This window comes from Petromyzon marinus, chromosome 63 (assembly GCF_048934315.1).
Source record: "Petromyzon marinus isolate PM22_M1 ecotype Great Lakes invasive population chromosome 63, UKy_Petmar_22M1.pri1.0, whole genome shotgun sequence".
In the NCBI taxonomy this organism is placed as follows: domain Eukaryota; kingdom Metazoa; phylum Chordata; class Hyperoartia; order Petromyzontiformes; family Petromyzontidae; genus Petromyzon; species Petromyzon marinus.
This window is the reverse complement of record NC_133729.1, coordinates 3,264,678-3,290,580: the sequence shown is the minus strand read 5'-3', so window position 1 is coordinate 3,290,580 and position 25,903 is coordinate 3,264,678. Positions and strand designations below refer to the sequence as shown.

The 25,903-nt window shown below is 55.6% G+C and overlaps 1 protein-coding gene across 2 annotated transcripts; it reads right to left on the bottom strand.

The window, feature by feature from the left end:
* Nucleotides 1-2,541: 2,541 nt before the first annotated feature.
* LOC116956013 (uncharacterized) lies at nt 2,542-22,217 on the bottom strand. Of its 2 annotated transcripts, XM_032977401.2 has the most exons (3): nt 21,794-22,217; nt 16,284-16,388; nt 2,542-10,505 (listed from the first exon to the last, which is right to left on the bottom strand). In XM_032977401.2, exon 3 carries the CDS (start codon nt 10,453-10,455, stop codon nt 4,987-4,989), a length of 5,469 nt encoding a protein of 1,822 aa, XP_032833292.2. In that variant the 5' UTR covers nt 10,456-10,505; nt 16,284-16,388; nt 21,794-22,217; the 3' UTR covers nt 2,542-4,986. The 2 variants fall into 2 exon arrangements, with proteins under 2 accessions (XP_032833292.2, XP_032833294.2); XM_032977403.2 differs by lacking the exon at nt 16,284-16,388.
* Nucleotides 22,218-25,903: the final 3,686 nt, after the last annotated feature.

The window sequence follows — 25,903 nt, the reverse complement described above, 5'->3', positions numbered from 1 at the left end:
AAAGCAGCCCGCTGTTTTTTTTCCTGTTTTCCAGAGAGGCCCATAAGGTGCCAATCCAAATTGCAATTGACAAACGACAGCCTCTCCTACCCAGCCAAGTGTTTGAACATTCCACCTGACCAGGCATGTATTTTTCTGGGTGGGGAGGTGGGGGGGTGCTTCAGTGCCCATGATCTTCCGAAAAAAAGGGATTTGGGCCAGGGAACATCTTTGACGACCATCCCCTTGGGAACTCTGGCATGTTCATTTTGATTTGGCATGTTCATTTAGATTTTACGGTTGTTTGGAAATGAATTACACCCATTGCACCCACTCGACTCACCATACCCACGCCACACTCTTCCATCGCACCCGACTTGCACTCAGGATCACCACACCCACTCATCCACCACTGCACTCAAGCACTCACCCACTGAATGGAGTATATATAAGGGGGCTTTGGCCACCCGCTGGCGACGACCGTGTGAGTGTTTGTGCGATGTCACTGGATCATTAAGTTAAATCTCCCACGTCGGAGAGGCATCAACTGAGATGCATCTCCCTCCACTGCAGGGACATGCAGTACCCGGGAGAAGTTTATTGTACATTCGTTCCACATTGGCCAATGCAGGCCGATTCATCAACGTTTGGCACCGCCACAGAATGCCCTACAACACAACTCCTGCAAACGTTACCCAAGAGGGGTCTTTCTAACACCAACTCTCACAACAGCGTGGGATGAAAATTATCCGCAGAGTTCGGGACCAAATGCCAGCGTTGTGACGTCGCTTCAAGCGGAGCCCTTCGAACCCCTTGACCCCAGCCGATGGTGCCATCGGTGGTCGTCGGCAAAAACAGGGGCCGCGCGGACTCCTAACAGCGCCCCCCATGCCCACCCCCCCCCCCCCCCCCCGGGCCAGGGTTACCAGAAAGTTCCACAGCCATCTCGAACTTAATTTTCTTCAATTTGTTTACCCAGGAGAGCCTCACCGAATCTCATGACTTTGTCAGGAAGATGCCGTCACGTCTATTTCCACAGTATGGGGTGGAAGGCGGGGTGATTTTCACCACTGTATACATCCCAATCAAGTAATTTATGCAAGGGGTAATTTTATTTTTTTTGTGGGGGAAAAATTGGGACCGTGACTGCCGGCACACGATGGCCTAAACTCTTGCGAATGACGTCACGGGGATCTTTAACGCCCACCGTGAATTAAGCGGACGGCATGTAGTAGTATTACTACTGCGGTTCAAATACCGCACCGCCGCAGGAATAACCAGGGCGGGTCCCCCCACTGTACACGCGAACCGTGAATCTCCGCGATGAGCGGTGAGTGACCGCTTGGGCCTTGTAGCTGGGTTTTGTCGTTTTCCTCTCGCTCCCGATAAAGTGTCGCCGGTCCTGCTGGCTGCCGCAGCTGATGTGAAGCGATTCAAATGTGCCCTCGAAGATATAGAGCAGCGCCAAGAGAAATTGCGAGAATGAAAAATAAAACTCACAAACACTGCAAAACTATACTGTTAAATTATTGCTTGCATAGTAAAAAAAGAAAGCAAGTTACAAACATTTCTTTAAAACTTCAAAAGATAAACCTGCAACATGTACCATTAAGTGTCAGTAAAAGAAATATACATATTTCAGACATTTCCAGATTATTCATGGTCCTGATGTCTTGGGGGGAGGGGGATGAATTCCACAATTACAGAAACGTCTCGTGTCCAATAATTTAATTTAACTTGGAGGAACAAGTAGCAGTACGGCAGCCTTGAAACAAAGATTACAATATAGGGGGACATGATGAACAACCAGTTCTGAAAAGTGCCAAGTCATTTATGGCCTTCCAAATGCAAGAATAATTGACACATCAGGCAGCCAGTGTAGTCGTGTACCATCCAAGCACGTCCGTGACTACGGACGCGAAAAAAATACCCTCTCCATGCGTAACGATGCCTAATCCCAGGCCCAATGTTACGTAGCGCTTTGCACGCTTTTATTCTCGCGTGACCCTCCACGGTGCAAAAGGCAACACACCCGTGCAAAACCACGAGTGCCGCTTTGCTCACCTGACAAGCGCGCTTGGCAAACTCCCGGCCAGAGGAAATTGGCTCGAGCGCGGCGGCGCGCGCCGCTTCTGCCACCCGATGCGACGGTTACGTTCCCAATTGCAATCGATGGATAACGGAAGCGGAACAAAAACTACATCGCGTTTCACGACACGATGAAAATAAAATCCAAAGTCCGCCTAACTCCTTCTACAGGAGGCGAACACGCCAGGCTAGCTCAGGGCGCTCGCTCACGCAGGACGCCCACTTCACGCAGGACGCCCACTTCACGCAGGACACTCACGCACGCAGGACGCCGCCCGCGCAGGACACCCCGCGCATGACGCTCACGCGACGCTCACGCAGGACGCCCACGCAGGACGCCCACGGGACAGCCCTCACCGAGGGCTCCACAGAGGGAAACCTCGCACGCAGCCCTCGGCCTCAGGCCCCGGCCGAAGCGGTTGGGGCCCGTGCGTCGACGCCGCACAAGCAAACCCAGGCACCCGTCAGCAGGGAGAGCACAGCAAAGCCTTTTATTATTAGTTTAGGGGGTGTATTTTTTTTCCTCTTTTAATACAGACTTGATGCAATCATGTACAAGTAAAAAAAAAATGCACACAGTTTAGCTCACTTCAGCAGGACCCACGTGGAACGGAGCTTGTTGGTCAACGTTCACCGGTGCGGTCGCGGTGAAATGCCGTCACGCCTTGGCCATGAGAGGGAGGAAGACTCCGCATCACATCCCCCAGCCCCCCCCCCTCCTCCTCCCCCCCCCCCCGACCCGTCACTCACAAACCCTCCAGCGGCACGCGTCTCTTACGCGACAATGAAATAAAAAAAAACACAACCGCACCTTCTAAATCCTCGTAAATGCTATCCGCTGTTAAAACGTACACTCGTTTTACATCTCTCTCAACGCTAGAAGAAGGGTTGCGTTCCCCCAGCAAAGAACTCTTTTGGACAGGTAAGGTGTCAAAGGGTGGGGTGGGGGGGGGGCAAAACATGAGGTTATGGAGGGCTTCATATCCCCCACGTTTGCCTTTGGGACGACGACGCACAACGAATCCCTCATCATCACTGGCAGAGATGGGAATACAGTGTCCAAAACGCGAGCACGCACGCGCGCACACAACACACGCCAGGGAAATAAAAACGCAGAGAAATAAAAAAAACTACACAACAACAAAACAATCAACGAAAGGGAAACGATTACACAGTTTAAATTAGAGAAAGAAAACATCGTCAAAACACGGCGAGAAAACGAGAGCCTTGTAGTGTCAAGCTACCCTTAGGTCAACACGGGCAGCAATTGGCGTCACATCATCACTTGTCAACCAGACCAGGGGCCGACAGCGCTCGCACACTCGCAAACGACGCGCGGTCGCACAGTCGGCCACACAACATAAGCGCAACCTGTAAAAACGCTCGTGGCGGGGGGTAGGGGGGGCAGTACGCATAATTGGTGTGTAAAAACCCACATGATTCACATTCCACAAAGGCGCAGGACGTTTCAAACGCGCAGGACGTTTTTCACTTGATTATCGTTCGTCGTGGCGCGCCACCACTCGTCACGTACGCTCGAAGCGCGCAGGATGTAAACGCAGCAACACCACATGGAGGGCTCGGCGCATCATCGCGGAACGCCGGCTGTGGCCACGGCGGCAGCGCCCTCCCGATCACCACGGCGTTTAGGGCTCGTACGGAAACTCTGCCCAGCACAAAGACCGTCCCCCACCTCCCTTACAGCCTGAACCGACTGTTGGGGCAAGTGCTGTTAGCGAGCTCCTATGAAAGCCGGCACGGTACAACGAGTGGGAGTCCTTACACACCGCAACAGGTAGTCATTTGAGGCCGAGTCGACCTCGGGGAGTCCCAGGACCGGTTCAGATAATCGTCACTCGTGTTGGCCCGTGAGCGGGAATTGAACTCGGGTCATTGGGTTCGTAGCGCAGCGCGCGAACCGCTACACTATCGCTCCCCCACTGCCGCTCTGTCTTTGCCCAACGCACGCACTCGCACGCACTCGCACGCACGTACACACGCACGCACACACGCACGTACGTCCGCTGCGGGGCCACCTCACACATGGCAACACGTCAACACTCGAAAACCGTCAGAAGCACACTGCAGATTCATATAAAACGCCAAGGACATCCGTGTTTATCCACATTAAGACTTTCGCAAGATGATCCAATGACCAGGACTCATGGCAGACCACAAGGCATCCACACTGCACTTTTCAATGCACACACACACACACAACCTCCACTCACAGCTGTACGAAGAGAATCTCCGATTCCCCCGCACCTTCAATTCCCCGCACCTCCGATGAGCACGGTTGGCTACATACGGTGCGAAAGAAGTTCAACATACATACAAAACGGCCACAAAATATCCGTGGAACAGGTAAGACGTGACAGGGTGAGGGGGGGGGTGGAAGAGGGCAATGGGGAGGGGGGGACACACACACAGGGTACGGTGCTCCCAGCACCGTGGACATAACGGTCCAAACACGCCCTCACGCTGCACACATCGCTCAACTATCTCGCCGGCGCTATCCTGCCAGTAGGTCCTGGCTACACTGGCGACCACCAGAGACCCAAACGCTGCAGCCATCGGCACGAGCGCCCAACAATGGCCAAAACCACCCAACTCGGCAGCTCTCAAAAATACAAGGAGAAAAGAAAAAGACTCAGAAGACTCCATGCTTATACAAATCCCGCATCGCTCACCTTGACCAATGCTCATCATAATTGCAAACCTATGATATTATTACGCGTGGAACGCAGGCAGAATTAATTAACCCCACGGTGAGCGGCAGGCTTCCCCCACTTCCATACTGCAGGGGGGCGGGGGGGGGACAAGCAATTGCTTTGACGGTTGCTGTGGCGACACCTCGCACGCCCCTGTTGCCCCTGCTCCCCCTGCTGCGGGGTGGCGGCGGTGGGACGGAGATGCCGACTACACCAGACAGAGCCGCACCTTGCGGACGCCGATCGGCCGCTCGTTCAACTCCTTTACGGCTGCCATGGCCTCGCCGGTCGTCTCAAAGGAGACGAGAGCGCTTCCCGGCACCTGCATGTTCACCGATTCAGGGATCACGCGGTAGCCATAGAAGAAGTCCAGGATCTCACTCTGGTTCACGACGCGCGGGAGGTTCTTGAGTCTCACGATGCCACGAGGCTGGGGGACCCCGCCCATGCCAGGGCCACTGGGCCTATCTGGCGGCCCCGCATCCTGGCCCGCCTTGCAGAACGGGGCTCCCCCGTGACTGCCAGCAAAGCCTTCTGATAAGTTCACATTACTGCCACTGTTGCCGCCGCCGCCGCCACCGCCGCCCCCACCGCCGCCCCCACCACCTCCACCGCCACCACCCCCGCCGAGTGGCCCGCCAAAGTTTTTGCCAAATACGCCCGCACTATCGCCGGGTGGGAAAAGAGGAGGTCTTGACATGAAGGGAGGGAGCGGAGGAGGGGGACCCCGGAAATTAGGGCCGCAGAATGGAGGGGGTCCAGTCATGGGGGGTCTGGGGCCCCCTGGGAAAAATCCTCTGTCTGGGAATCCCCCGGGTCCGACAGCGGCAGCTGTCCCGGGCTTTCTGTCGGGTCCCTGTCCCTCCTGCTGCTTTTCCGGCCCTGCCGCCTTCCCCTCGCTGCCAGGGTTTGCCTTTATGGCCAGCATCTCGGCGTGGCTCACCACCCTGATGATGGCCTCCCGGCCCCCAATCAGGCTGCGGTTGAGAGATGTGGCCTTGCCGGCTGCCTCCATGCTGCGGAACTGCAGCATGGCCTGCCCAATGGTCTCTCCGTTCTTGTTGCGCAGAATCTGAATGCCCTCATCCGACAGATCGTGCCCTTTGAAGAAACACATCAGGTCGTCCTTGGTGGCACTGCAGGGGATATTGCTCAGGTGCAGGTAGTAGCACATGCTGGTCTCGCTCGGGACCGGCTCGGGCTTCTTGGGTTCTAGGCGTTCGCCGCCGCCGCCACCGCCGCCACCACCACCACCACCACCGCCCTTCTCCTTCATCTTCTCCCCGTGGAGCCTCTCAAGGAACCACTTCTGGATGGGCCGCACGGTCAGGAAATTGTTGCCCACGTACGACTTGTCGCGACGCAAGATAGAGCGCATGTCGTAGTCAGATTTGCACTCCACACACGCCTTCACCGTGCCGCCCTCAGGCACCAGGATGAGGCTCTCTTCCCGAATCTCCTGCCGGCCGAGGAACTTGAGCACCGTGAACTTGTCGGCGTTCAAGGGGAAGCCTCGGATCTGCACGCAGAGCCCGTGCTCGTCGGGCGAGGGGGAGCGATCCCTGCACGGGGAACGCGAGCGCCCCTTCTTGGGGGAGTGGGACGGCGACTGCGAGCACGGGCGCTTGTGCTCGCGGCCCATCGGCAGGTGCAGCAACGGGGCCTGTGTTCCCGCCTGCGCCTCCTTCTGCGGCGGCTCGGGCCCGCCAAAGTTCTTGGCGGCGCACAGCCACTCGCGCTCGGTCGCCGGGTGCACCTCCACGGGCTTGTTCACCATGCGCTGCTGGTGCCGCTTCATGCCCTCGATTGCGTCGCGTGTGCGGTGGAACTTGACGAAGCCGTCTCCCGTGGAGCGGAATGAGTCCCCGTCGTGCCCGAGCACCACGCCGTCCACCGCCAGACCCGCGAAGAAGTCGAGCACGTGCTGCCTGGTGACCCAGAAGGGCAGCCCCACGAGACGCACGTAAAGGTCGTCCGCATTTATCGGAGGCAAGGGGCTCAGTGTGCCCACCCCGTCATTGCCAGACATTAATCTGCTGCCGCGGCCACCGTCTGACAAATTCGCCAAGCTGGCGCCGCCTCCTTGGCCACCTCTGGCCGAGAAAGGGAAGCCGGACCCCTGCTCTCCACAGCCGTAGGCCGGGCCGGGGCCGGCGAAACGCGGATCGCCAAACAGCGCCCCTGCAGCGCCGGGAGGCATGGGCTGGCCTAGTGAAGAGCCAGGAACACCGGTGGAAGGAAGGCCCCTGACGGGCGGCGGCTCCAGGCTGGGCCTTAGGAGGGACGGTGCCGATCCAGGCCCTCGCCCCGGGCCGGAGAATCCCCCGACGGGGCTGGGCAAGTTGTCCTCAAAGCGAGATACGCGGCCGCTGCCGCCATGATTCGCAGCCGGCCTGCCTCCAGAATGGCCGGAGCTGCCCAGCCCACCGCTCGGACTGCCCATAGAAGAACCGTGGAATCCCATACTAGGGCCTGTGTTCTGCACGGAGCCACCGAAGCCAACGCCTGCACCACCACCGCCACCACCAACAGCCGAGCCACCCATCGTAGGAAGCCTCTGTCCCATAACAGGGCCGCTGCTAAGAGAACTAGAGAAACCCATGCCGGAGATGCCTTGACCCAAGCCCGGGCCGCTCGGGGCTGAGCTGGAATTGTAATTCCTGCTGGGTCCAACCTGACTCATCGAACTGCCACTGCCCAAAGAGGAACTTCCAAAACCCATGCTGGACCCACCAGTGGAAGGAGAGCCACCGTGACCTAAACTAAGACCACTACTCGAAGGAGAGTTACCGAATCCCATGCTCGAACCTCGTAGACCCTTGTCACTGGTGTCTATGTTAAATCCACTATAACCCATATTCGAGCCACCTTGATTTAAGCCGGGGGGTCCACTACGACTCATGCTGGGTAAGCCAGAACCCAAACCTGAGCCACCAGGACCAAAACTGGAACCACTACGGCTCATGCCGGGACCACCAGAACCCATGCCGGAACCACCAGGGCCCATGCCGGAACCAGCAGGGCCCATGCCGGAACCACCAGGGCCCATGCCAGAACCACCAGGGCCAATGCCGGAACCACCAGGGCCCATGCCGGAACCACCGGGGCCCATATTGGACCCACCGGGGCCCATATTGGACCCGCCGGGGCCCATATTGGACCCGCCGGGGCCCATATAGGACCCGCCGGGGCCCATATTGGACCCGCCGGGGCCCATATGGGACCCACCAGGACCCATATGGGACCCACCAGGGCCCATATTGGACCCACCAGGGCCCATATTGGACCCACCAGGGCCCATATTGGACCCACCAGGGCCCATATTGGACCCACCAGGGCCCATATTGGACCCACCAGGGCCCATATTGGACCCACCAGGGCCCATATTGGAACGACCAGGGCCCATACTGGAACCGCCCGGGCCCATACTGGAACCGCCCGGGCCCATACTGGAACCGCCCGGGCCCATACTGGAACCGCCCGGGCCCATACTGGAACCGCCCGGGCCCATACTGGAACCGCCCGGGCCCATACTAGAACCGCCCGGGCCCATACTGGAACCGCCCGGGCCCATACTGGAACCGCCCGGGCCCATACTAGAACCGCCCGGGCCCATACTGGAACCGCCCGGGCCCATACTGGAACCACCCGAGCCCATTCTGGAACCACCCGGGCCCATACTAGAACCCATTCCAGGTCCACCAGGGCCCATACTCAGACCACCAGGGCCCATTCCAGAAAAACTACGATCCATACTAGAACCACTGCGCCCCATTCCAGAATCACTAAGACTCATGCCAGGTCGCATACCTGGACCCAAACCAGAAGCACCAAGGCTCAGACCAGGACCACCAGAACCCAAACTGGATCCCATGCTAGTACCACCGGAACTCATACCAGAACCCATACTGGAACCCATACCGGAACCCATACCAGAACCCATACCAGGACCACCAGGACCTGTACTGGAACCACCGAGGTTCATAGAGCCACTAGGACCTGTATTTGTACCACCAAAGCTCATATCAGAACCACCAGGACGCAAACTGGAACCACCGTGGCCAACCCCATGACCACCAGGGCCTATACTAGAACCACCAAGGCCCATGCCATGACTACCAGAGCCCATGCTGGAACCCATATTGGAACTCATACCAGGACCACCTGGGCCCATACTGGAACCCATAGATGGTCCACTCGGTCCTAAACCAGAACCACCAAGGCCCATGCCAGGACCCATACTGGAACCCAGACCAGGACCGCCAGGACCCATACCTGAATGACTGCGATTACTGCTGGAACTGCCAGCACCAAGATTCAGGTTGGGGTCATTTTGCCCAGAGCTGCTAAAGCCCATGGGCGACCCACCGAGGCCCGAGCTGCCGTAGGCCATGGAGCCACCGCCAGAGGCTCCTCCACTGAAGCTAGAGCCCTTGCTATAGCCACTACTGGATGAGCCGGAGGAACCACCAGCGCCGGAGTGGGAGAAACCCGAGGACCCATAGAGTCCTCCTCCCGCGTAACCGGTGCCACCTCCGGACACCCCAAAGCCTTTACTGGGCCCATCCCCATAGCGTGAGCCTGGGCCGTCGGGACCGCCGGTGCCACTCATGGGCATGGCTCCCAGCGATAGTGGGCCACCGCCCATGTTGAACCCGGAGCTGCCCGAGCCACTAGCACCGTAACCGGAGCCCGAGGAGGACCCTGTGCCATATCCGGAACTCGATGCTGAACCTAAGCCGTAGCCGGAACCTGATGACCCAAAGCCGTAGCCGGAAGATGACGACGATGACCCTATGCCATAGCCGGAACCTGACGATGATGACCCCATGCCATAGCCGGAACCTGACGATGAACCGAAGCCGTAGCCGGTACCGCCGGTGCCACTTGATATCGCGGAGCCGCCCGTGGCCATGCCGGAGCCGTTCACTTTGCGGCTAATGCCGTCGCCCCCCAGGGGGGCCATGGGAGGCATGGGAGGAGGCCCGCTGGACATGGGGGGTGGGGGCCTGTTCGACATGGGAGGAGGGAGAGAGGGCATAAAGGGGGCGGGGGGAAACGGGGGCCCAGGGGGTAGCGGAGGGGGGGGAACATTGAAACCTGACGGGGCCGAGAATGGCGACTGGTTAGGGGGCGGCATGTTGGCACCCATAACACCCCCTGGCATGCTGGGGTTCACTGCTTTGTCCGTCATTGGGGGAGGGGGGCCCCCTCCCACCCCAACCCCCGGGGGGGGCATGGCAGAGCCCATAACGGACTGCGGAGGCGTCACAGTGCCCACGCGGGACATTCCTCCTCCCCCGCCACCCCCACCCCCCCCACCGCCGCCGCCACCACCACCACCACCACCGACGGGCCGCCCGCCGCCGGGACCTGGGTCACTACCCCCCACCGAGCTGCCCACTTCGTATCGGCGCCGACTCTGCTCAATCACATTCTGCATCTCGCTCTTGCTGCTGAGCAGCAACGAGATCTTGGAGGTCTTGATGGAGCCGCCGTTGCGCATCATGCCGAGGCGCGCGTCCTCGTCCGTGGCGAACATGATGAAGGCCTCGCCCTGCTCGCCGCCTACGATGTGCACGCCGCCGTCCGGGATGCTGAGCCCCGAGAAGAACTGGCGGATGTCCATCGTGCCGGCCACCATGGGCAAGCCCTGAAGGCGAATCACCACCGCCATGGCGCTCTGTCTCTCACGCGCCCGCCCGGCCTGCCAGTCGTCTCGCACACCTGCAGCAGCAAGAATGACACACGCACGCACCACGCACATAAGTGGCGGTGGAGGTAGCGCATGGTGGTGGGGGGTGGGGGGGTGAGAGACGGGCGAGGCCCGCCAGCGTCGCTCCCACCACCCGCGGTGATATGAGAACGATCGCAATCTTTATCAGAATCTTATTCACCCTGGAAAAATACGATGAGCTATGAAGCACCTTTTTTCACAGACGCTCAAATGCGCGGTGCCACGTGCGAATTCACACGCCACAATACACGAGTCGGCTGCGGTCAACGTTGACCGTCGCCGTGCTTAAGGAGGTACCTTTAAATCGCGCGACAATTCGCCAAGAAGGCGCCATCGCTCCTGCTCAGTGGCACACCCCCCCCTCCCCCCGCTGGAGGGTGGTGCAGCGGCATCGACCATGTGCCTTTCATGTATACACGCGGGACTCATGAACAACCACTGTGGCAACGCTGCCGTTGTTCGTCAGCCAGGCGGTGGCGGCTATGCACGCGAACTGTAATCCGGCACTGTGGCAAGGGTCGGTGGATCATCGCACACACGTCGTTGTGAAACTCTTTCCGAGGGCATCGAGGAGGTGCCATATCCTGGCTCAACCAGCAAAAGGCAGCACAGCAAGTGGACCGTTTCCATCTGTACGGGGATAGAGTGCTGCCCTAATTGGCGGGCGTGGGTTTTCTCCAGGTGCACCGGTTCCTCCCATGTGTAAAAATGCATTAACTGACTGAAAAACATTTTTAAACACAATACAGGACCCTCCTGAAAGAGAGTCCTACAGCTCAGGGTGGCTCTCCTGGATAAATTAGTAAATCATAACATTTCTAATTGTTCTTGCAAAACCGTACACACGGCACGGCAAATCCAGCACACGGCCACACGGCGCAACTCTGCACAATGAGAAACTTGTGTCACACCGGCAACGAGCGAAGCAACATTCAGCAGTTCCACCGATGATTCGACGCTGTAACCCCTTTTCACATCATTACGAGGCACCACCGCATGCGAAATGCCTTTCACGAAATGTCAGCATGCAGTACTTTCTGCACAGCGGTACAATGTGATTACATTACAGAGCACAACAAAATAATGCAAGAGTTCAAATAACCGTGCCACCACCTTTATAACATTTTCAACACGGCCTTGTGGCGGACAAAGAGTCTTGTTCTTTAAAGGGACACTGCTCGTTCCAATGCGTTCTTGCCAGATCACAAAAGCCACAGCAGGAAGAGACTCTCAAGAAGGTCCTTTGCCCAAAACAACCGGCTGCTTTTAGCCAGTGATCATGATGAGCATGGCGAGTTGTTAAATGTTGACTTGCACGCTACCGCCAAGACAACTTCAACTTGAATTTTACACTTTGCGCAATGCGCGAGACAGAATGTAGGGCTCGTGAACGCAGGCTTCAGCGACAGGTGGAGGCAAGTAGACTAAGCTGACTGGGCCACCGATTGAGAATGGCGGATAACAGGGATGCCCGCAAGAGTCCTGCAGGAGAAAGCAAGCGGATCAAGGCCTAGGAGAAGACCACCACACAAGGTGGACAAAGGATAGGGGACCCATGAGATGAGGAATCACCGTGGAGGGTGTGAATGACCGGCGGCGATATTTGTATTGATTCCCACACCCGGATTAAGGATTTGGGGTAAACGGGAGAAATGCGTGTGAATGTATCAAGGAGTGTTGGGCTTCTACGTCACGCGGGGCCCCTTCTTCTGGGCAATGACGTGGCCTAGCAGTAGCCGATTTTCCACCTGTCACAGAGGTTCAGGGTTCAAATGCAGTAGTCTCGCCGGATCAATACTGGAGAGATTGCCCGCTTCACAGTGAACGTTGAAGATCCCGTGACGTCTTTCGCCAAGTGGCGGTCCGTAGTGTGCTGGGAAATATACTCTATTGGAATAACAAAGCAAACACCGCCTCTCGACTGCCAAAACTTGGTAGGACCCTCCTGACCAAGTCACAAGACTCAGCGAGGCTTTCCAGGGTAAATGAGCGCAACAATAATAATGATTTTGATTTAAAGCTTTCGTGACTGCAGTAATTCATATTCTTAGCTCTTTCGGTAAAGTCACGTTGAAGGGAAACAATAAAATAATAAAATATATATTGCTTTATATATATTTTATTATTTCATTGTTTCCCTTCAACGTGACTTTACCGAAAGAGCTAAGAATATGAATTACTAATGATTAATAATGATTACATCTACACCCCCGACGTGCGGGGATGTGGGCACCACCGAGGCTTAAAGCAGACGCAAGGCGCTGATCCCAGCTTTGTCAACACCACGGGAAGCCGGTAGAATGCGGTCTGCTAGCAAGCAGAGCTCCACTGTAAAGGGAGGACAGCACACGTCACCGATTCGCACGGTGCGAAAGAAGTTCAATATACATCACACATCTAACCTCCCCATTACACAGAGGCAGAGCCGGAAGCAGCAGCGGCCACCTCACAGTAACATGCACTTTGGATGTGCAGAGCATCGAGTTGTCGCCTAAACACCTCGAATAAAGGCGCATGGCGAATAAACAGCCGTGGAGGTAAACGGCAGCTTGTACTCCGTCAAATACGTCATCCCACACGCATACCTGTCAACCCGACTTCTTCACCCTATTCATTGCGGGTTGGTGAATGTGGGGATGTATGGAGGCACAGCTGGTGCATCTGCCCATACCCGTAAACCCGTTATCACTTCTTCCCTTATTACAGACCAATTCAAACCTTATTGGTCACCCCGTACCATTATAAATCTCAACGTTCATCCTATACACTACACACTACTATACATACCCGTTAAGCCTTTATCAGTGCCCTACCTTATTACAGACCAATTCAGACCTTATTGGTCACCCCCTGCCCTTATATATCTCAATGCTCATCCTACAAAGTCCCATCACTAATGGCTGTATGCTGTATGGACCTGAAAACTAAACCGTATCGTTCATTATTGTTACCCGTGTTTACCCGGTGTAAGCCTCACCGACTCTTTTTCAGGAGGCTCCCGCCGAGTTTTCACGATGACTGCTAAGTATACTTCAACCGAGCGATTTGCGGTGTAATTTTTCCAAATTTTAGCTCATTTGGACCAAAACCCCGGAAACACATTGGGCCTCCCCTTGCTAATAACATCACGTGATCTTTAACGTCAACTGTGAAGCAAGACGGCGTGGAGCAGTGTTATTACGGTTAATACGCTCACTGCGGCGTTAATCAGGGCAGCCCGGAGTTGAACCGTGAACCTCTGCAACAAGTGGGCGGCGGTGCTACCGCTAGACTATGTCCATCACCCGTTATTCATTACGATTCAAGGTTTTATCATATCTCACCCTCTCAGAAATGTCTGGTTAAACACTGACGTGACAATGGACTATAATTAAAGGTGTAAATGGCAACAGTTTAAAGCTCAACACTCAACAAATTGCCAGATGATGCTGGATGTAATTACCACCGTAACGTCATTCAAATTGTAAATGTTGTGGCTTTACTCTCCAACACACTGGTGGGCTGAAATAGCAAACTAATTGGCACGTTTTGTTTACACGACAAACCTTACTGGCTGTGTCGGGTGGTGGAGGGTTACGACACATTTATGAATATTGCTCGTGAAAGCCTAAATGTTAAACTGACTTAACAAACCGCACTGGCGTCAATGATCCTGGCATCGCATCCGAAGCAATGAGAAGGCTCTGACTTGCCAATAATATTTTTTAATCGCATCTCTGCCAGTAAAATCACTTTTCATGTAAACGTAGATATCAAATGTCAGCAATAAAGAGTTATGTTGGAGTTACTGGAGAACTCATACAGGCGCACGCCGTCAAGTGCTGTCTGGGCACTGGTGGCCTGTTTCAAATGGGCACCCGCCGACTGTTACCACGATCTACATATAGCGCAGCAGCAGCAGCGGCATTTCCTTTGCAAGTTCACAACTCGTGACGGGACCCAATGCAATTTTCTAGAAAGCTCGCGCGGCACACGAACCCAAACCCGGCAACGGTGAAAATATTCCGTCGGGGAGATAGGCATCCGGTGTCGCATCATCCGAAAAAAATATTACGGTGCAAAATTTAAGAGGAGCATCTAAGGCACCAGATAAATAGAGAGAAAGAGACTACAGCGCTATCTTGTTCAAGGAGCACCTCATCCCGGCCAAAGACAAAACATGTACAAGGAGCACGGCGACAAAGCTACGGCGTTCTTGGAAAGCCTCCGCACAGCCAACGATTTAAAAAAACGCAACGTGAATTCAAACAGAACCCACACACCATTCGTGTAAACATCGGCCTCAATGGGATGGGCAGCACCAACGCCCATAAGCACTCGGGCACCAATTCCGGTTGTTAAAGACACCGGGACCAGTGGCAAACAGACAGGCAAGGAAAATCTTCGAACAGATGAAGTGGCAGACAAGGCAATGCTTTGCTTCAGGCAGTTTAAGTGTACAGCTGTAGTGAGGGGAAGGGAAGCACCCAGGCACAGGAGATCACATGCTCAAACCCGCACCGGTGCAATACCAACGCACAGCCAACATAGACCCGCTCCTCATGAAGGGCATTTGTTGAATTCCTTAAATTGAGGGGGAAAGCCTCACACTGTGAGACATCTGCCTATATACCCTGCTCAAAATGTTGCAGTCATAATGTACGTGCGCTTAACTTCTTTCGCACCGTACGTAGCCCAACCGTTCTCACCAGAGGTGCGGGTCAACTGACCAAGCCACGACCGTGAGTTTTACTCTGCCGAACATATGGGTGCCAAGGTGGGGCAAGTACTAAAACTCGCGCATTACAGCAAGAAGGACCTGTTTAAATCCTGACTCAAGTGTCATTCCGTGTGGAGTTTCTATGTTCTCTTCTTGTACGGCATGGGCCTCCGGTTTTTCTTCCCATAGCTTAAAAAAACAACAATTAATGCAACCATGTTTGGCCAAAACATCCCAATGCTGAACAATTACCTGCCAGTCACTCAACAGGGATTACACATCAGCAACATCGACTCCTAGTGCGAAAAACCTTCGCAATGACCCTCCTGAAAAAGAGTCCGTGAGGCTTTTCTAAGCAACAGACTTAAATGCACATACATATGCTCCATTGAACATCATCTTAGCTGGATGACCGACCTACCAGCAACCTGACGTTCAAAATCCTGACACGAAACCATTGTGTAGAGACAACACTATGGAAGGTCCCAACTGACATGCCGCACTATATTATTGTCAACTGGAACCAAGAAACCAAACATCAGCTCCTATCTTGTAGATATGTAGCTATGCGGTGTCCCAGTCCGTCCAACACAAGTGTTTAGCTTGATTAATGATAAAATAGGCTTGAAAGCTCGGTCAGATGTATCATTATGGCACTCTAGCATGTAACACCAGTTTTGTCACCGAGAGCGAGCTCTTAAAACGCATACGGGACAGCACGCAATGCGCAGCCCTAGGTGTGCAAATACAGATTCTTATTCTGAGATGCATTTACCGCGGTGTATGGCGGCTTTTTGATCCATGCGATGGATCACAGCCGCAGTCTCGCACAAGAACTGTCTCACCAGGCCACAACCGCCGCCGCGGCAAGCGCCCTCGGCGAGCACCTACGACTAACGCCGGCACGGCGCACGACCGAACCCTTGGTCTCTCCTTGCGCCGGTGCCTGGGCACAAACCGCGGCGGGTAGCTGCCGCTTTTGGAAGCCCCGTGGATGCGCGCACGGCGATTTCTGCGCGGCCGTGTGTATGGAGCTGGCGTCCGTGGGAGCTGTGCTTGCGCCACTTACCTGCGAGAGCACGAGGCCACGAGAGCACGGGGCGCGTGCGACGGGGGAGGAATGCTCCTTTGCTGGCTGACGCTGCCAGCCAACCTAAAGAAATTCTCTCAACAACTGCAGAGAAGAGATAAACACGACACCGTCAGCAGCAGGGCCGCCACCCGCACGGCGCCGTGCGCCAAAACCGGCAGCGCCAAAAGCCACGAGCGCACAGAGATTAAAAAGAGAATCGACACAGCTGTTACGTCAACCCACTGCCCCGCCACTCGGCGTTTACAAATCACACATGACGAGCCAGAACAAACCCCTCCATGGCGCAGCGGAAATGCGAGAAAATGACAAAAATCAAAGGCTGCCACACGGCCGTGCGGTGCCAAACTCGAACCTGGATAAGTCTACATGGCGCCAAGTGGCGCTGCGCACGGGGAACTGTTGACAGATTAGGCCACACTGACTGCACGACGCGCACATCGGTTTACGTCCCAAGGTCAGCGCCAAGGGGCGCCGTGTACACAGCACGCACGACCGCCTGCAAGGGCGCGAGCCCCAGCCTTCGCGAGCACCGCGGCCTGCTCGAGCGAGCGAGCACTGTCGCCCACCACTGTCCACCACTCTCACTACCAACCCCCCCCCCCCCTGTCGCTTTGGTACCAAGCGCAGCAGCGTCTCTGCCTCTGCCCTACGGCTTCAAGTGTGAATGGGGCGCCCAGAACACCTCTGGAACCTACGCGACGCCACACATCAACGCAAAGTAACGGTCGGGAAAAACAAGGGCAATCATCGGCAGTCATAACGCGGCAATGTCTTCACTTGGTTCACCATGAGGGAGCTAATTTGTTGTTGAATACACCGCGCTTCAAACCAACCTTCTCTTCCACACACATTATTATAACGGCAATAATGCCGCCCGAGTTCATCATTGGCCAGGTCGCTCGGAGGCAGAGCGAGCGGCTCGCAGCTGAAAGGTTGCGCGTTCATATCCTGTTTGGGTCGGGGGGGGGGTGAATTGGCCCATCACCCCTCCGGGGTAGTAAAAATAAGTACCACTTGGAGAGGAATAGAATAGCCTCCGCCATGGGATGTATAGAATAGCCCCCGCCATAGGAATGTGGAATTTCTTCCACGGGTTAAGGGCTGTAAATGAGAGTTAAGCATTGCCTCAGGGAAAAATGTAAAGACTATCATCACGATTTCATGTTTTGAATCCACTGCACGTGGTGTCATTACATCTCCAAATCCTCACCGACTATCAAGAATATCTTGCACAAGAAGACCCCTGCTGCATCGTTTAGTTTTGACGCGTTGTGTTCACGAGCAGCTTGGCTTTGCGCGGGGGGGAGGCAGAAACCGGAGAAGCTGGAGAAAATCCACACGCGAGGGGGGACGACGGTCAACGCTCGGCACAGACCGCCTGAAAGCCCACGTGGTTCAGCAGGGACCAAAGGTGCTTAGAGCTGAAGGGCAGCATTTTTGAACACAGGACGAGCGAAACGTGGACACAGCAAGCCTGAGCGCCAGGAAATATGAGATCACGCTGGCCACTCTACGCAGGCAAGGAGATAGCTACTACTGAATGCACAATTTTCAGGAGGTGGGCAATGATTTATAGTGGGGAGCTGGTGGGTGGCGAAGTTACCCCCTGTGGCACTGTGAACGTCAACACTGAAACGCGAACAGAATTTTATTGTCTTATTTTGTTTTATTGTTTCATTCTCATTCTACGTGACTTTACCGAAAGAACCAAGAAGACGAAAAGGGACCTTTGCATTGAGCTGCTTGAAGTTGGGATAAGATCAATGGGAGGGTTAGTTACTAGTGGCTGGTTGGCCAGTTGGTTAGGGTCAGTGGGAGGGCTAGTAGTGCTCGCTGGCTAGTTGGCTTGGGCTAACCTACAGACTGCAGTTGCTTGGATCGTGTATTTAAAAAAACAAAAATCAAGCATTCTTTGCCACTTTTCCTTTACGATGTTTAAGTGGCGAGGCGGAGAAGATGAGTCTCAGTATCCGATTCCATATAGTCTGATCATAACACTGACATTTATAAATACTGTACTCTTGCAATCTTACCGATTGTGAGCGGAAACTCTGAACATTTCGACTGTTTGGTCAAATTCCCCAGCAGATCAGAGTTTGCGTGCGGCAGCAAACCAGGAACCCGGAGAATGCCCGCCGCGGCGCGTACGAGACGCATAACCCAAAAAAAATCCGCACAGGTAGGGTTCATGGACCCGGCTCGCTCCAAGTGCAATCTTCTCGAAGTTGGGGAGTTCCTCAAATCACTACATGGTCCACCGGCCCTCGCCTCGGGCGTGCCACCCACCACACCCGCTGGGGTAAAAACTGCGGCTACAACGCCTGCACCTGTACCACCACACCGTCGACGCCAGACAAAGGTGCCCCGTATAGCCTTAACAGACTGTTGGGGGCAAATGCTGTTAGCTAGTAGCAGCTATGAAGGCCCGGCACGAGCACACGACAGGGGGTGGGTGGCCAGCAACCACGCCGAGCCGCCAGAGGGCGCCACCAACAACCAGCAACGGACGAACGACGACGAACAACAACAAGGCGACCCCAGATCTGCAAATCCAGGAGGGCTGGCCATTGCTTCACGTGGAATGGGCCTAACACGAATAACAAGAATAACATTGTGCCCTTCGGCAATTCAGAAAATCCTCAGTACCATTGTGGGGACGATTCCGATACATCGGGCCGTCTGGCCAATTCCACGAACTAAGGAGTTTTGCCTCGGCCGAGGGACTAGCGCTCAAATATCTCCGTGGGATTCATGAGAAACCCATTTATGCGATGCCGTCCACAGGCCACCTCACGGCCGGTTGGGCCTCACTCAACCCAGCGTGACTCACTCAACCCAGCGTGACTCACTCAACCCAGCATGACTTACTCAACCCAGCCTGACTCACTCAACCCAGCATGACTCACTCAACCCAGCCTGACTCGCTCAACCCAGCATGACTCACTCAACCCAGCCTGACTCGCTCAACCCAGCCTGACTCGCTCAACCCAGCCTCACTCACTCAGCCCAGCCTGACTCGCTCAACCCAGCCTGACTCGCTCAACCCAGCCTGACTCGCTCAACCCAGCCTGACTCGCTCAACCCAGCCTGACTCGCTCAACCCAGCCTGACTCGCTCAACCCAGCCTGACTCACTCAACCCTGCCTGACTCACTCAACTCAGCCTGACTCACTAAACTCAACCTCAACCTGACTCACTCAACCAAGCCTGACTCATTGAACCCAACCTGACTCAACCTGACTCAGTGAACCCAGCCTGACTCAACCAAAGCCAGGACTTCGTCTAGTTCACCCTGATGAACACCATCCGTCCACCACACTCGACACCCCCCCCCCTTCCTGGCCAACCAGATGCAGACATCGAGAGGGCGAGATGATAAGCGAGCCCGAAGGGACAAAAAAGGGGATTTGAAGACATGGGGAGGGAGGTGGACAAATGGATACAACAGGGGACTGGAGAAACGAGTGCCCAAGGAACACAGGGCCCCGATGAGACCACGATTTGGAGGCCAAAGAGACAATGAAACGAGGCTTTGAAGACACGGGGAGGGAGGTGGACAAATGGACACAACAGGGGACTGGAGAGGCGTGTGGACAATGGGACGTGATGGGAGCAAGCGAGTGCCCAAGGAACACAGGGCCCTAATGAGACCACATTTTAGCCCTAATGAGACCACGATTTGGAGGCCAAAGAGACTGCGAGACGACTTAAAAGAGCCAGTGAACGAGAAATACGGGACAAGAGAAAGTGACACGGAAAGAGAACACGTGGACAAACGCTCGCAGACACCCGGATCGAGACAACGTGGAGACGGAAAACACCACAGAAGGACAAATACTGAGACAAAAGACGGCCACGCCGACGAGACACAGAGAGACGAGGACGGAAGCACACAGACACAAGAATAGAACAACCACGCAGAGACAAAGGCGGACACGCAGGGAGACACAAAGACGGCCACGCAGAGACACAGAGACAGCCACGCAGAGACAGAGACACAAAGACGGCCACACAGAGACACAAAGACGGCCACGCAGAGACAGAGACACAAAGACGGCCACGCAGAGACACAAAGACGACCACGCAGAGACAAAGACGGCCACGCAGAGACACAGAGACGGCTAAGCAGAGACACAAAGACGGCCACGCAGAGACACAAAGACGGCCACGCAGAGACACAAAGATGGCCATGCAGAGACACAAAGACGGCCACGCAGAGACACAAATACGGCCATGCAGAGACACAGAGACACAAAGACGGCCACGCAGAGACACAAAGATGGCCATGCAGAGACAGAGACGGCCACGCAGAGACACAAAGACGGCCACGCAGAGGCACAAAGACGGCCACGCAGAGGCACAAAGACGGCCACGCAGAGGCACAAAGACGGCCACGCAGAGGCACAAAGACGGCCACGCAGAGACACAAAGACAGCCACGCAGAGACACAAAGACGGCCACGCAGAGACACAGTGATGGCCACGCAGAGACAGAGACACAAAGACGGCCACGCAGAGACACAAAGATGGCCATGCAGAGACACAGAGACACAAAGACGGCCACGCAGAGACACAGAGACGGCCACGCAGAGACACAAAGACGGCCACGCAGAGACACAAAGACGGCCACGCAGAGACACAGTGATGGCCACGCAGAGACACAGAGACACAAAGACGGCCACACAGAGACACAAAGACGGCCACGCAGAGACACAAAGACGGCCACGCAGAGACACAAAGATGGTCACGCAGAGACACAAAGATGACCACGCAGAGACACAAAGACGGCCACGCAGAGAGACACAAAGATGGCCACGCAGAGACAGAGACACAAAGACGGCCACGCAGAAACACAGAGACACAAAGACGGCCACGCAGAGACACACAAAGACGGCCACGCAGAGACACAAAGATGGTCACGCAGAGACACAAAGATGACCACGCAGAGACACAAAGACGGCCAAGCAGAGAGACACAAAGATGGCCACGCAGAGACAGAGACACAAAGACGGCCACGCAGAAACACAGAGACACAAAGACGGCCACGCAGAGACACACAAAGACGGCCACGCAGAGAGACCCAGAGACACAAAGATGGCCACGCAGAAACATACAAAGGCTGTGAACGGAGGCAGCAGACACGAGGCGCAGGGTGAAAGACCAAACAAAAAAAAAGCGTACACACAGGGAGAGATATAAAGGCGGCCACGCCACGCTCGCTCGCTCCCTACAACCACCAAACAACCATCCTCCCCTCCCCGCCATCTCGCGGCCTCCATGCAACAGCAGCAGGATGAGGATGAGGAGAAGATGGAGGCGCGGGACACACCGGGCCCGCTGTGTTTTTGTTTAAACTCCCCTCCCAACCTCATCCTCCTCGTCCGCACGAGGGATCCGCCGCTTATACTAACAACCTTAACGAAAAATAAGTGAAGATAATGTATTTTTGGTGGAGGGGGGTCGAGGTGTGAATCCCGCACCACGAACCTGAGGAGAGACGAACGCGGCGCGGCCCTCCCGCGCTGTTGCTGCTGCTGCTGCCGCTCCCTGAACTGCGCAGAGGGGCGTGGGGGGCAGCCCTCCTCGCTCGCCAGCTCAGAGGGGGTTGTGTTGTTGTTGTTTGTTGTTGTTGATGTTGTTTTTAAAACATTCACGGTGTCACGCTCGCGCCTTCTTGATTTGCGCTGCCACCACCGCCACCACCGCCGCCGCCACCACTTCACGACTTTTTTTTGTTTCAATCGGGCAACGTTTAAAGCGATTTGTAGTGCGTCCGTCGCGTGGGTGGGTGGTGAATGGTGGGTGAGGGTGGTGGGTGAATGGTGGGTGGTGGTGGGTGAGGGTGAGGAGTGGGTGGGTGAGGGTGGTGAATGGTGGGTGGTGAGGGTGGTGGGTGAATGGTGGGTGAGGGTGGTGGGTGAGGGTGGTGAATGGTGGGTGGTGAGGGTGGTGGGTGAGGGGGGTGAGGAGTGGGTGGGTGAGGGGAGTGTGGTGGGTGTGGGGAGGGTGAGGAGTGGGGGTGAGGGGTGAGTGAGTGGTGGGTGAGGGTCAGGGGAGTGTGGTGGGTGAGGGGAGTGAGGGTGAGGAGTGGGTGGGTGGTGAGGGTGAGGAGTGGGTGGGTGAGGGTGGGTGAGGAGTGGGTGGGTAAGGGGAGTGAGGGTGGGTGAGGGTGAGGAGTGGTTGAGGGGAGTGTGGTGGGTGAAGGGAGGGTGAGGTGTGGGGGTGAGTGAGTGGTGGGTGAGGGTCAGGGGAGTGTGGTGGGTGAGGGTGGTGAGGGTGAGGAGTGGTTGAGGGGAGTGTGGTGGGTGGGTGAGGGGAGTGATGGTGAGAAGTGGGTGGGTGAGGGTGAGGAGTGGTTGAGGGGAGTGTGGTGGGTGTGGGGAGGGTGAGGGGTGGGTAGTGGGTGAGGAGTAGGTAGGTGAGGGGAACGTTTGTGTTCGACGTTGTTTCGACATTCGGCTTCGATTGGACGGGTTGTTTTAAATTAGTTTAACAAATCGGGCCCGTCGCGTTGTTGATTGTATTTGGTAGTACGTTAGGTGTGGGGGTGTAGAGTTGTAATTACCACCACTCATTTTCAGTTCAGTTTCAGTTTATTTATTTTGGTATAGCCCCTGCGAGCCATTCGGCTCTTGAATCGGGTGCAACCACAACAACAAACACAAAAACACGAACAAGAAAAACATCTTAAAGTGTGTCGGGGAGGCTGACTCCCGTCTCCCCGCTCATCTGGGATCCACTGCTCCCCCTCTTCCGTGTCCTGGGGAGGGTTTTTGCTGCTGCTGCTCCCACAGCAGCAGCAGCAACGCTCCCCTTTACATCAAGCCCCCCTCGGAGCATGATGTAAAGGGCTGGTACTGGTATGAACGAAGTTGTAAACTGAGTGTACCAGCCTGCAATAGATTAATGTGTCCGTCCGTCCGTCCCCTTTCAATACTTTAACGAAGTGAAATCTCATGCTGTTGGGTGTAAAATCAGCAATAGACAGCGCTGAGACTTGTCCTACCAGCCCACCCTGCAGGGACCTGGCCCTTAACCACCAAAATTCGACGCGGCTACCTGCCCGGCGCCGCGCACCAATAGCACGCGCGGGACCCCGGGGTCGGGGGTCAGAGGGCGGGGGGCGTCACTCGTACGCGCGCCGCCGATTGGAGGAGGCGACCCCGGAGCTTGATTTAAAGGGCTGTACGAACAAACTCTCGGGTACACCGCCCGTGCGCCTCTCGCACACGCTAACCAAAGGTCGCACGAATAATCCCACGTACCCTCGTACCAGTCCGCCGCCGCTGCACCTCTCGCACACGCTAACCACGGGGCCACACAGTTAATCTCGCGTGCACGACGCCCGTCTATCTCGCGTACACGTTAACTACGGGCTACACGCAGCGGCGAGCGCGCACACGCGGGTAAAATACACGCTCGAAGGCTCACAGCACCGTGCACTCTTCTCCGCACTCGCAGGGACGACACGACAAGGTTTATTGACTCCTGGCGATTTATTCTCCGCGAATAACGTAGCTAAACTACCCGTGTCAGTGTGGGCCAGCAGGGCAGGTCTAACCTATCTCCCGGCGGTCTGGGACTCAATCTGTCCCCGTCTCTTCCCAGTCCCTCTCCCTAAGGGATATTCCCCTTTATCTCACCTCTCTCCTCCGTACTCACGGTTCGACTCCGAGGTGCATGAAGTCGCGGAAAGGCGAGGCTGCACGTAGTCCTTGCTGGGAATGGGGCCTGGCTGCGGTGCGACTCGTCACACAGACGATCCAGTAGCAGGCACGATGACCCCTCCGCTACTTGAGTGCAGGAGAACCCGAATCCCCACCTCTACCTCCTCTGCCCTTTTTATTGTTCCTACATCAAAGGTAACGTGCCGCTAATCCGCTGGCCTCTCGTCCAATCAGGAGCCTCGGATTTCCCGCTCTTCGCTAATCCGATCGGTGCTCTCTCCGACGTCCGCTTTTTACTCTTTGAACAAGCACACACGTCGTGCAAGGGAAGGACCTCCTGCCTTCCCGTCGCTCGCTACTCCGCCCCACCCCCTACCTGCCTGCTGACCAGTGTGTGTTTTTGTTGTTTCCTATCCGCGGTGGCTCGGCAGCCCCGTCGTGACCACGTGATTACAACCCAAGTCACGGCGCCGCGGTGCACGTTAGCCTCGGGGGAGGTCGCCCAATTCCCTGGTCGCAGGAAACCGTGAAGCTTGGTCCCATGAGGGGGCTTCTGGGTGAAAACCTGTCGGCCAGGTGAGCTCCCGTCGGGGCTCTATGTGGGGGTATGTTCATGTGGGGGGTGGTGAGGGAAGAGCAGCGTCGGCCCCGTCGCTCGGAGGTGGCGGCGTCGCGGCCACGGAGTCGTCAGGATGGCCTCGCTGCTGCGGCATCACAGTGGCAGGCACGGCTCCGACGGAGCGGCTTCGCTGCGGTGGCACCACACATGTGACTGTGCAAACAGAAAATCCATGAAATAAAACAGCAAAATATTCCTGAAAAAAGCACTGTACACCAATGCTGTGTGCAAAAAAAATCCCAGTGGGATGCAAGTCAAACAACAACAACAACCACAAGAAAACTTATGTTTTATTCGGTAAAGTCACATAGATAAAATAAAACAAAATAAAAAATAATTAAATCACGACGTTTCGGAGGCAACACAAGCTTCCGACTTCAGGTGGAAAAGTCAACGCAGAATATCTGTGTTAGGAGCACAGTTCAGAGACGACCTTGGATTATATACAGGTTAAGGGAGGGGGCAGGAGTCAGTAAGGGGGCGTGGGTGGGTGGGAGGGCTGGGCTAAGCAGCCTTTTGATAGAATGCTGTGGGTAACACCCACTTCTCAAAGCTCACAACAAACATGTCCAAACCAAAAAACTTTTCAAAATCACCAAAAAATAAAGCCATAATTGCAACGTAACAGTGATCATAGGGACTGTGACCGAATTTTTACAATAAACTACATAAATAACATGTAACACCAAATCCTAGAGCCATAGCTGGCTGCAAGAGTTACTCCACAACAACAGAAGCATCAGTCGGAGTATCAAAATTTTCAATGCACCTTTAAGATCAGCACGCTAAATTAAAATACAAATAATACTTTGCAGCGTCATGCGCGCCCGCGACAATTAGTAACGGCAATTAACACATTCCTGCGGAGGGAGCTGGAAGAAACGTTGGGTTGCTCGGCCAATGGCCAGGGTCAACGGCAGCGTGTATTCCGCAAATATGCCCGACTGAGGGCGGGCACAAGCTGGCGTGAGTAGGTTAAACGTTGAGTTTTATAAGGGCACCACGGGGTGATCAGCCCCTCCCCACCCAGCCCCACCCCTCCCAGCCCCCACACAGCCCCACCCTCCCCACCCAGCCCCTCCCCACCCAGCCCCTCCCCACCCAGCCCCTCCCAACCCTCCCCACCCAGCCCCTCCCCACCCTCCTCTCCCCACCCAGCCCCACCCTCCCCAACCAGCCCCTCCCCACCCTCCCCTTCCCTCTCCACCCAGCCCCACCCCTCCCATTTTTGGATGCATGACGGACGGATGGACACAATAATCCCCTGTGGGCTGGTGGAACCAGGAGATTCCTACCAGTAACATAGTTAAT